The 11847-nt window shown below is 49.1% G+C and overlaps 1 protein-coding gene across 1 annotated transcript in view; it reads left to right on the top strand.

Annotated features, from left to right (window-relative positions):
- RPS6KA1 (ribosomal protein S6 kinase A1) overlaps positions 1-8729 on the top strand; it is a 46896-nt gene extending 38167 nt beyond the window's left edge. Inside the window, exons 11-23 of the mRNA XM_035904015.1 lie at positions 5-51; positions 305-393; positions 605-669; positions 1665-1886; positions 2044-2115; positions 2606-2731; positions 3182-3271; positions 3516-3674; positions 3894-4055; positions 4710-4786; positions 4958-5075; positions 5502-5639; positions 5961-8729. Of these exons, the coding sequence (XP_035759908.1) occupies positions 5-51; positions 305-393; positions 605-669; positions 1665-1886; positions 2044-2115; positions 2606-2731; positions 3182-3271; positions 3516-3674; positions 3894-4055; positions 4710-4786; positions 4958-5075; positions 5502-5639; positions 5961-6083 (1488 nt within the window). The 3' untranslated portion in view covers positions 6084-8729. The remainder of the gene's footprint in view (positions 1-4; positions 52-304; positions 394-604; positions 670-1664; positions 1887-2043; positions 2116-2605; positions 2732-3181; positions 3272-3515; positions 3675-3893; positions 4056-4709; positions 4787-4957; positions 5076-5501; positions 5640-5960) is intronic.
- The last annotated feature ends 3118 nt before the right edge of the window (positions 8730-11847 follow it).

Raw genomic sequence — 11847 nt, 5'->3', positions numbered from 1 at the left:
GCTGCCCTTCCAGGGGAAGGATCGTAAGGAGACGATGACCCTCATCCTCAAGTAAGAGGATTTTCTCTTTCATTCGTGTATGTATAGGAGGCGAGCTTCTGCTCTTTCCCCGAGCGTGTTGCAATTTGGGGGTTCTCACAACTTAATGGCATGATTTGGCAAGCGGTTTTGTATCAACAGTTAGTTTGAAGGGTGCAGGGTAAATGCCAAACAGATGATTGTACTTTCGGGGGTGGAGGTGCTGCAGTTGGCTTGTGGGTTGACTTCTTTAAACCTGCAACCGATTGCACAACTTCCTCTCCAGAGCAAAGCTGGGCATGCCGCAGTTCCTGAGCTCTGAAGCACAGAGCCTCCTGCGAGCCCTTTTCAAAAGGAATCCAGCCAACCGATTAGGTAAGACATTTTTTGGTTTCTGAATACACCTGATGCTGTATCGGGGCCTCTCACATCCTCATGGGTCAGCAGCATGTTCATGCTTGCACTTGGTTAATGGGCCCGTTTAATTACAGCCAGGTTCCCTGTAATACCTGGCTGTGTTGCATACGTGGTAGCCTTTGCTTTGTCGATGGTTTAATGCAACGCACTCCATGGGTGCGTCTTTCAGGTTCTGGACCAGATGGGGCAGAGGAGATCAAGCGCCATCCTTTCTACTCTACCATTGACTGGAATGTGAGTATCAGAAATATAAAAGCAAGCTTCTACACCACTCAGCACCAGTAATGCAGTTCTGCTGGCTGCAGTAATAGCGCGGTCACGATGCTTGCAGACTGACCAGCTATGGGAGAGCTACCAGGCCCAGTCTGTCCCAATAATCCTTCCCAAAACTAAAATTCTGTTTGTCATAACTGTTTCATACCTGCGTTGCCTATGATCTCACCTTGGTCTGAATTTGCTCATCTCCCGCCAGTAAGGTGCGGGTTTTAGTTGGGGTTTGGCACAACACGGACTGTCTTGCACAAAGCAGGAAGGACTTGGGGAAACATTTCTGGCAAGGAAATACCTTGTTTTGTACAGAGAAGCAAGGCGATAACGGAACCAGCGTTTCCCAATTGCTTCTGGCCAACTCCCTACTTTACCACATAATTTTATTTCTTCCCAGTTTTCCCTTACTGGGTGAGGGATTTTGAAGATCAGCCTTTCAGTGCTTTCAAGGCACCCAGCAAGCTGCTAGACTGATCCTCCAGCAATGCTAGTAAAGCTTATTTCAATTTTTTGCTTCAAGAAGCAATTTTAAAAAGCTGCTTGTGGGAGTGCTGGGATACGAATGTCCTCCTGGGGCATCTCCTCTGGCTGTCCCTGGGGAGATACGTGTCAGGGGAGCCCTAATGGGGTTAGGAGGAGGTGGAAGAGCCCGGCAAGATAAATACTTTATGGGTGATGCTTTTGGAGTGGGGCCAGGTTACATATAGAACACTTTTTTCCCTTGATTTAATACAAGGTAGAACTTACAGTATTTCTCTACAAACTAACTCAAAAGCGCCCCACTGGCCAAGAAGACTTCCCTCAGACTGCTGAGCTGTAGGTAAATGCAAAGCCACAGAGCTGTTTCTAGTTTCACTACATTTCTTCTTGGCCTCTCATTCCTAGCCCGCCTTTGCACCCTTCTGAGCATGTACAAGAGGGTTGACCCGTCGGAGCACTTTCGAGCTGTCTTTGTTTTGCAGAAGCTGTACCGCAGGGAAATCAAACCACCCTTCAAGCCTGCCGTAGGCCAGCCAGATGACACCTTTTATTTTGACACAGAATTTACATCGCGTACACCAAAAGGTTTGTACGAATTCACACAAAGCCAAAGTTTCCTGTCTGAAATGATACTGTACGGCTTCATGCTGGTTTGCCTCCTGCTAGTGCTGCCAGCTCCAGATGGTTGCAGCACCGAGGAGGTGGCCCAGCCATAGATACATGGGGTAAAATCAGTGCTGCGTGGTGGGGATTTTGTCTTGAATAAACTAAAGAGGAGCCGTAGCTCCTGGGGAGCAAGGGGAAGGCTGCTGCTTCTCCGGGGCTCGCCCTCTTCAAGATGTCTCTCAACTCCTCTTGCAGATTCTGGCAACCGGATTGATGGAGGATGGCAAGGTGAAACCCACCCAGTCACCTCTACATTCGGTTGTACAGGTAAAAAGTGGGGACAGAGGAAGAACTGTTGGAAGCTGCAGTAATGCTCCGGAGCGGGTCTGCGGGACCTCCGTGCCATCTGGAGCAGAGCTCACGGGAAGCCTGAGGCAGCGCCGTTCTGTTTTGAATTCTTGCATCCTGTTGTTCTTTCATTTCTATTGACTGTCACGTGCAAAGGTCGTCAGGGCAATGCGAGTCTGTTTGCTTTCCTCTCCCCAGGTGGACCCGTGCTAGCGGGAGGTCTCTGTAAATGCCCATGGGTTAAAAGGTGCCACCGAAATGCACCATGGCTCAACGCAGAGAGCGTTAGCCCACTGACCTATATCTGCCTTGTTCTCTTCTCCTCCCTCTCCCCAGCCGGGAGGAGAAGCTGTGGGATGTAGCAGACAGCAGTCTGTCAGCTCGCGCTGCGTTGCAGTTAACTCATCGCATTGCACAAACCCTGCCCCAAACCCTCCCAGCTCACCGACTCTCCGCTCTCCTCTTGCAGCAGCTGCACGGCAAGAATGTCCAGTTCACCGACGGCTACGTGGTGAAGGAGGCGATCGGCGTCGGCTCCTACTCAGTCTGTAAACGCTGCGTTCATAAAGCAACCAACATGGAATACGCAGTCAAGGTCTGAGATTTACCATCTGAACTGAACTCCCCTGTTAGATTTCTCTGTGTCCCCATGATGACCAAAGTAACATCCAGGAATGAAATTGCTTTCTTTGCTTGCGTAGGGCCTAAATGGACACTTTGTGTGCTGCTGCGCAAGCCGCCTTATCTCAGAAGAGCGGGGAAGCAGCGTTCCCCTCTGTCAGGGGGAGGACAGTATCTCACCTTTCTTTGCAGAGTTTGCTCTGGCTATCTCAGCTCTTAACAAATAAGCCAGACATCAGACTTTGGGGTTTGGGGATACAGAGCTGAAGAAGCAACTAGGGGATTTCTAGAGCTTATTGCTAAAAGAGGGCAGGGAGCAGCTGTGGTGCAGGATCTCTGCAGGGCTCCAAACACTCAGCTTGTTTGCTTTGTCCCAGCCCCTTTCCCACCCCGTTGTGGTTAATGCTTATCCGTACTCTTGCAGGTTATTGACAAGAGCAAGCGAGACCCTTCCGAGGAAATAGAAATCCTCCTGCGATATGGGCAGCATCCAAACATCATTACTTTGAAAGATGTGAGTGTAACTTGAATGGCTTTTCCTGTATTTTGGTTTAGGAAGTGCAGACTGGTCTATGGGGGTCACAACACAGCTCCAGCACGGGCAACCCCATGGCCCTGCTCAGTGCATCGCTCGGGGGTGGGGAGGCATCCCCAGACCCATCTCTCCATTGCTTTCTGTCTGCTTCTTGGTGGTGGAAGTACAAAAGGGAAGCTCTGGCAGCACTTTTTGGTTAACCCCTCCGTATTTGCTTTGGTAGGTGTATGATGATGGCAAGTACGTGTACCTGGTGACCGAGCTGATGAGGGGAGGGGAGCTGCTGGATAAAATCCTCAGACAGAAATTTTTCTCGGAGAGAGAAGCCAGTTCGGTCCTGCACACGATCTGTAAAACGGTGGAGTATCTGCATTCCCAAGGGGTGAGTATGGTTACATCTGTCTTCCTGGGAAGCTCTCTGGCATTGCACTACACTCCCTCTCCTCCGAGGAGTAACTGTGCCTGTCAGGACTATTATTTTTTGCTGGTGTTGCTCTCTTGGCAAGCTGGATGTGGGGCCAGAGCAGGGGTTGAGTGTCTGATGCAGCTGCAGACCTTTGTCTTCCAGGGGTATGGGAATGGCACTTTCTTTGCTCCACAGGTGGTTCACAGGGACTTGAAACCCAGCAATATCCTCTACGTGGATGAGTCAGGAAACCCCGAAAGCATTCGCATTTGTGACTTTGGCTTTGCCAAGCAGCTGAGGGCTGAGAACGGCCTTCTCATGACTCCCTGCTATACGGCAAACTTTGTGGCACCCGAGGTAAGCACCTTACTGACCTGAGACCCTTCGGTCACTCTCACGTCCCTCCCCGAGCCCGTGCTCTCACTTGGCACAGGTCTGCTCCGTTCCTAACTCCAGCCTGCTCTGGCCTACTCTGTCCTGGAAGAGGTAATTACAGAAATAGCACTTGTAGTAATGAACAAACAGGGGATCTCAAGTGCAGTCCTCCAACTTGTACTGTCCTTATGAGGGGGTCTGCTTAGGGTACTGAGACTCTAAAATTCCAGTGATTTTTCTAAGCTGCTTCCCTTCCTGATTCACGGACCTGTTAAAAGAGGTGGGATGGTTTTCCACTCAGTTATCTTGGTGCGAAAGAAAGCAAAAAAGAGCAGGCACGCAGTGGAGCACGCATGCAGCGTCACCGTACTGGAACGTGGCTTCTTTCTCACTTGTTGTTTTGATGTGCCTGGGGGGTTCCTCTGTTCCATGAAACCAAAACCTGATTTGAATCCTGATCTTTAGTCCAAGACTTTGCCATTCAGTAGGGCTCTAGGACCTTCACGTACAGACTGCACCCAGGGGTCAAGCCACTCGCTCTTCACAAGCTGGAGCGAGCTCAACAACAAGAACCAAACACACCTTTTTTTTTTTTTTTTTTTTCTTTTTTTTCCCCCCTTTGCTTACTCTGCTCAGGTACTGAAACGCCAAGGCTACGATGAGGGCTGCGACATCTGGAGCCTGGGAGTTCTCCTGTACACCATGCTCGCAGGGTAAGCGCCTCTGTCTCTCCGGAAGGTGACAGCTTGGGGCTGTGACCACCTTGCTCTCAGATGTGCTCCGCGGTGGCAGTTGGAGCTCTCCTCGCTGGTTGCTGCTACCTGGAGGTGCTCTGTGGCTGGGTTACAGGACAGTAAATCAAGCGCTGTCTCTTCTCTCCCCAGCTGCACTCCGTTTGCAAATGGTCCCAGCGACACTCCAGAAGAAATCCTGATCCGGATAGGTGGGGGGAAGTTCTCCATCAGTGGAGGCAATTGGGACACTATTTCTGACATGGCCAAGGTGCGGTTCGATAGTCATCTGTGTTACACTGAAGGGTTGAGGTCTTGGCGGCCAGTTGCTGTTAGGCAACTTTAAAGGAGGTTGGGGAGGGAGGGCAGAAGAGAGAGGAGAAAACCAGCAGCGTAGCTTCTACCCCATGCACATCTCCCCCGCAGCAGCCCAGCAGCGTGCCTCTCCCTGCTCTGTTTTAGCTCTGGCTGTGAACATTGGCGTTCAACACCAACCTCATGCTTGACCCATGCGGGGTTTGCTGCTGTCTTATAACCAGGCCTGCTGAAAATACACTTTATACAAAAGGAGATTGATGTCTGGGGACTTTAAACTTGGCCTCTGAATTTGAATCCTAATTTGGGGGAGGACAGGTCATATTTTTGCATTTAAAATATGAAATCTTCTAAAGTTTAACTTTCCAAACGATGCCTTTAGGATCTGGTATCAAAGATGCTTCACGTAGATCCTCACCAGCGCCTAACAGCCAAGCAGGTCCTGCAGCATCCATGGATAACCCAGAAGGACAGCTTACCCCAGAGCCAGCTGAATCACCAGGACGTTCAGCTTGTGAAGGTACAAAAGCTGGGCTGGGCCTTCAGCAGGTTCCTCATGTACCTTGGGCTCTTTGGAAAGCAGCAGTCCAGGGGGGTGATGGTGGTGTGGGCAAAGCAGGATGGAAGGTTGGAGAGGTGTGGGCCGGGGGAGGCAATACAAGGCAAGCTGGGTTTTTAGCAGGGAAGCCTGCGTGTCAGTATGGGAGGGAGATTTAAAGAAAAAAAGAAAATGCTTCTGGCTTTGTTGGTGGGTCTGGCTACTCTGGTCCCTCACCTTGTAAAGCTGTGAGTCTGAAATACCTCTTTACATCTAAATGACTTCTCGTGCCTTATCTCCAAGGGGGCGATGGCTGCCACGTACTCTGCACTGAACAGCTCCAAGCCAAGCCCCCAGCTGAAGCCCATCGAATTCTCCATTCTGGCACAGAGGCGGGTGAAGAAACTTCCTTCCACCACGCTGTGAAGCGGGGGCGGTCTGCAGCCGCACGGCACCGTGCGGTCACACCAGATTTTGCCCACCTACTGGAGGCGGGGGCAGGAGATCGGGCGGTCAATGCCTGCACAGGAGCTCCCTTGAGGACTTCTTCTCAAAAGGCTGAGTGCCTTTCTGTTTCTGAAAGACTGGCTCCTCCTTGTGTGGACTGATCTTTGCTGAGAGAACTTCACTGTAAAACTTTTTTGAAGTGTAAATTGTCAGTTTTTAAAGTCATCCATCTGTGTATATGAGAACTAGAATGTATAACTCATGTCAAGTGGCACTAAAAAGCAGCTCTGGTTCACCCTTTCCTGTGTAGGGCCAGATATTTGTTGTAGCTACATCGTTTCTTAGAATCGATCCTCTCCGACGCCGCTGCAGCTGGAAGACTGTGTGATGTTTGGGGGTTAGGCTTTGGGGTTTTTCCTCCCTCGAACCTTTGGATGCCCTTCCCAAAGTCAACCCCGCAGACTCCCAGCCAGCAGCACTCGTGTTTGTAAAGGACCTCCCTCCCCTTCACTTTCTGTGCGTGTGTGTTCAGAGTGTAAGGTCAATTTGTCAGACCCCGTTTCTTCCTCTCTCCTGCCCTCTTCCAGCCCAGGCAGCAGTTCTCTGAACAAAATAAACCACGGGTTTTCCAAACACCCCCTTAGACACTCAGCTGTCCCGAATACCTGCTAGGTTTGGCTCTTGCCTTCCCTCTGCCCTCCCACCTTTGTGGTCTCCCCGTCGCTCCCTGGGGACCCTGACACCCGTGCAGGAGAAGACAACAATGGAACCTTCTCCTCGGCCAAGCTGAGGCTTTGGGCTGGCTCTGGCTGCTGCTTTCAACATTTTTGGTTTTCCTTTCCTTCTGCAGGAACCTACAAAACAAACCATCCTTTTTTTTAATTTAACTTTGTCCTACAGCTGGTAACTCAGGGTTTCTTTCTGACTTGTACAATAAATGCGTCATTCGGTTGATGTTTTTTTACTGACTGACTTTTAGCTGCAGAATAAGCGACCCTGGTCATTTCTCCATGTTGGACGGGGATGATGCTTCTTGTCTGCCTTTTGGGAGATCTGCAAAGCTTTTTCATCTGGCCCCGTGATGGGAAAACCAGCAGTGCTGTAGTAGGGCTGCATGTTACGGCACCTTCTCTCAGGGCAATACCTCACCTTGCAGTGGGAAGTTAATCAGAACCAGTAACGGAGTAAGGCAGTGATCAACAGGAACGGGGGCAGGCTGCAGAGGGCAACTTCTTTTCAGGGCATTTTAGTGCTAACAGAAATGAACACTCGGAGGCAAACTGTGCTAGAAATAAATTCCTGACCCATTCTGACTTGCAGAGAATTGCTGGAGCTCCCTGGTTCGGTGGTGGCTGTTTCTCGGGAGGAGCAGGAGAGCTACAGGGACTGCAAACGCTCACGTGCTCGAGGATGCGACTGAAGCCAGCAAAGGTTCTCATGTGAATTTCTGCTACTTTTGGTTGATCCTGTAATGAGAGGAGAAACTTTCTTTTCTGCTTTTCCCTTTTGCTTAGTCCCAGTTGGCTCTAAGATGGAGAATTCCGTAAGAAAATTGTCTCTGAGATGTGCAGCGCTCTCCTCCTCTGCCCTCCTCCAGGCAGGTCCTGTTTTACTCCCTGGAGCAGCTGAAACAGTCATGATTTTTTCCTGTATTTATTCCAAGTACTGCCCTAGTGTCCGGTGCCGCTGAGAGGAGGCCAGTGCAGACTGGATCTTCTCACTGGTTTTGCTACCGACCCCCAGCAGAACTGGATTTAATGTTTTGCTGATGGCTGGGGAGGGGGAAACGCCACCACGCAAAACGCCTGCCTTAAAAATACTTGCTTTCTCCTCTGGCCCGATGTTTGCATCGGTGCCCATGAACCTGCCTTAGGTTTCCTACAGCTGTGCAGTAACTCTCATGCCAGTGAAAAGGTGTGTGAATTTTAGGTAACCGAAACAAATACGATAATTTTAAACAACTGTTTTCTGGAGCTTGGGGTCAGCCCCTTTGGGCACTGTTGGGATGGAAGCAGACGCTTTGACAGGTTTTCGGAATATTTCCTCTGTTGGAAAGGGTGGGGTCTGAAATGGTGGATGGGATTGGACGTGTCAGTGGAGATCAGCACTCACTGTAAACCTCTCAACAGTATGGACGGGTCTTAAACCAAACCTTCACCCTGCTTGGATGGTAGCCAGCTTGTTTATATGAAACTCTGAATGTTTTCAAGTATCGGTCAGGAAAAACATGACACCCCGTGCTTAATCCTCCCTGCAACAGTGCTGGTGTGAGGCCAAGCAGCGACAACTCAAAGATGCGTAAGGCCAAGCAGGTACGGAGCTCTCTGGGCACAGGGAAAGCAGCCCACGGTTGCTGCGGACTCTGGCCATGAGCCGATACCCAGGGCATCCAACCCCGATACCCGGAGTGTCAAACCCCTCCGCCTCGCTGGGGTCTTCAATCAGAGGAACAGTGCGTTCGGTGGCAGCTGTAGCTTCTTGGACCTGCATCACTTTGGACAACAGAGTGAACCAGAAGGGCTACACCTTGCTTTCTGGGGTGCTTTTAACCAAGTTGTTTCGAGTGATCCTTCCATAAGTAAAAAATAAGTCTTGATTTTTAGTTCCAAATCAACCACGTGCTGTTACTTTTTTAAATTCCAGCCCTCAATAAAAATGGACTTGTTGATCCTCCTGTGTATGAGAACCGTAGGTGTTTGTATCGGGTCGGGTGGGCCCCCTCGTTCCCTTTCTGGTTTTGTCCTGATGGCATTAAACCTTTGCCAAAATACAGGTGGGACCAACCACTGTCATCTTAACAGAAATTGCATTATTTTGGGTGAAGGTTGGGCCTGGGTCAGGCTGGGTCTCTAATGCCTGTTGGGGGGAGCCAGTAGGTGTCTTGGAGAAGCCCAAATGATCTGCTCATGCAAGAGTTTGAGGTCATTCAGCTTTAACGTGGGACAGAGAGGATGTGCAGCTTACTTTTGTCTGGATTTGAAAAGGGACAAAAAATGTATTTAACTTCCCTACATGAGGAAATCTTTCCAAAGAAAACTGCCTGTGTTACTCCCGGTGTTTCACGGCCGACTTGTCCTTTAGGATTCTGTCCCGTACATCTAGACGAAAGCTCAAGGGAGCAGAAATGCCGGAATCCACCCTCTAATAGCTGAGTCTACCTGGAATTAACCTGTGTGGAAATAGTGTGTTAATCCATAGACAAGGAGCCTGAAAATAATGTCAAGCAGCTCACTCTATATAATACAGCTTCTGTGTAAGAAAGGTGAAACTTCCCCAGTTTGGGGTGTAAATCAGCAACATTTTCTGTTGTAAACGAGGTTGACCCAGCTGAGAGGCTGTTTTGCTTTTTCCCACCGTGTAATGTAGCCGTGCCATCATCTTAATGATGTGGTACTGACCTCAGTCAGATCAACCGGAGCGTAAATAAATGTATTTTGGCCTGATAAATATTCCCATCATGATTATTCAGGCTGTCTTTAAAACCGAAGGCCAGTAACTTTCTCAGCAATCATCTCTATTTTTTCGTAGTGAAACTTCACTGAGCAACCTCTCTGCTTTTTAACTTTCCATCCGACTAAGGCAAACACCCTCTTTGAGTCCCCACCTTCAAGTTAGTTCACGTAATTCCTTTTCCTGCGTCTTTTGCCATTTGTGGACAGTGAACTGCGGCCGGTGCCACCACCTCCTCGTGGCAGCCGCTGCCGCCTTCCCGAGAACGCGGAGGCTTCGGAACTACTCGGTGACCGCAAGCGTGTGTGGGGCGGACGCTGCGCTTTCATGTAATATTCAACAATTTAATCCCTCTTTTGCCGCAAAGAGAACATTGAAAATATTTCAAGGTCTTCTTTTGCAAGTACATAGGGGGCTCTGAATAAAACCTTCATTCATGCGATGAAAGCTGGAGGTCCACTGCCACTCCATTTTCTTGCCTCTGGTTATTAAAACATCAAGCTGTCTTACTACTTAAGCTCAGCTAACTTGCTGCCTTCCTCCTTTTGTGTCAGGCTGGAACACCTGCCATTAATACTAATTCTACTCCGGAGAGAAACTCCCTTTCAGATATGCTTGTCGGAAAATAAATTGACATGTAAAAGGTCTCTTTTGTCGAGAAGTGCATGTAAAGTGCCGGGGTAAGAAGCCGATCGCTTACAAAAGGAGCCACTGACTCTTTAAATGATGTGTGCGGAGGGGGGTATAAATGTTAAATGCGGAGGGTGATGCTGTAAATGGGCTGACGTGCTATGACTGGAGAAGGGTTGCATAGCTGCGTCCTCTGTTTGGTATTAGACTGGAAGATTTTGGGTGCTTTTCTGTTGAAACCTGGGGCGATAAAACTGCTGCATTGTCTTGGGGTGAATGGCCGGGCTCCGTAGGGACCCACTGGGGGAAAACTCTTTTTTGTTTTTTTTTTTTTTCTTTTTTTAGCAAAAGCGGTGGTGTTAAGAATTCCTCCCTGCTTTTTAACACGTGCAACAGAAACGACGAGCGTTGGCAGCGAGTCCTTCGATTTATTTGTATAATGAACTTCAGGGCTCTGTTGTTTTTCCTGGGACAAAAGTTTGTATCGCGTTCAATAAGGAAGCAGCAAAGGAATCTGTATTTATTCTGTCCTACAGGCAGCAGTGTGAGGCAGCAAAAGGTAAATATTTTTTTATTTTTAGTGGAAAGAACCATTTTCTTTGAGTTCCTTATACCCTGTGGAGTCTATGGCGCTCTCTCCTCAGAAGAAGTTTTTAAGTAGGTTCTCTGGGCCAGGCTTTGGAACGATGCTGCTTCAAAATCCGCTTCAATCCTGAAAAGATGGATGGGGTCCCACGACTGCGGATGAAGATTTAAGTTTTGTGCTGTGGGCCTGGCCTTCGGCTGCTGCTCGTTGGCTTTCGGGGGCTCCTAGCAGAGAAATCATTCACTTCGTAATTGAGATCAAGGCGAAACACGTTCAGGCTTTGAAAGAACAAAAGTGAGAAGTTGGCAATTACAGAAGCTGCCGAGCTGAGCCGGTGTCGCTTCTGCTTTATCAGGCAAGTACGAATTCTCGTGTGCTGCTTCACTCAAATGCGGTCTTATTTTTAAACAGCAGATGGTGTTAGAAACCTGTCACAGGTGGAGCCTCTCCAGTTTTATGTGAGAGATCAGAAGTAGCAGCAATTTCTCGATTCCCTAGGGGTAGCTTCTTTGCGAGATAAACAGCAAGCTGGCCCTCTGCTTGGGTATTTATTACAGAGGGGAAAACTTTTGAATCGCACATGTTCATATGAAAGCAAGCAATTCTGGTTTGACTTATTCTGGTGATAATAAAAGGAACCTGGTAATGGTCTCCATAATCCTCTGTTAGCAGAAGAAATGAGCTGTGTTTGCTGGCGTGCCTCAAAATCCAGCTCCAATCTGCCATAGCCTATTGGTTTCTTGTCTACGATAATAGCACTTTGCATGCTTAAAGTGTTTTATAAACATTTAATTACTGCAGCGTTTGACTCAAAGCCAGGAAATCTCTCGGTTCAGCTGCATCTTGCAAGGTTTGTGGAAATGCTACTCAAATGACAGAACTGCAAGAAGGGCTGAGTTCAAACTTCAGGTGAGGAAACCTCCGTTAGTCGGGACCCGCGAGCATCGCCTGCCTCCGCTGCCGCATTGGCAAAGCGAGTTCCTCCGTCGGCAGCGGAAAGGGTAACGTGGGTTGGGATGCCTGTAGACTCGGGGGTTTGTCAGTACCCCAGGACAGGGAGCTGTGTTTAATCATATT

This window comes from Egretta garzetta, unplaced genomic scaffold (assembly GCF_000687185.1).
Source record: "Egretta garzetta isolate BGI_Z169 unplaced genomic scaffold, ASM68718v1 scaffold101, whole genome shotgun sequence".
Lineage (NCBI taxonomy): Eukaryota > Metazoa > Chordata > Aves > Pelecaniformes > Ardeidae > Egretta > Egretta garzetta.
The sequence above is the reverse complement of the archived record's forward strand: the minus strand, read 5'-3'. Positions and strand labels throughout refer to the sequence as shown.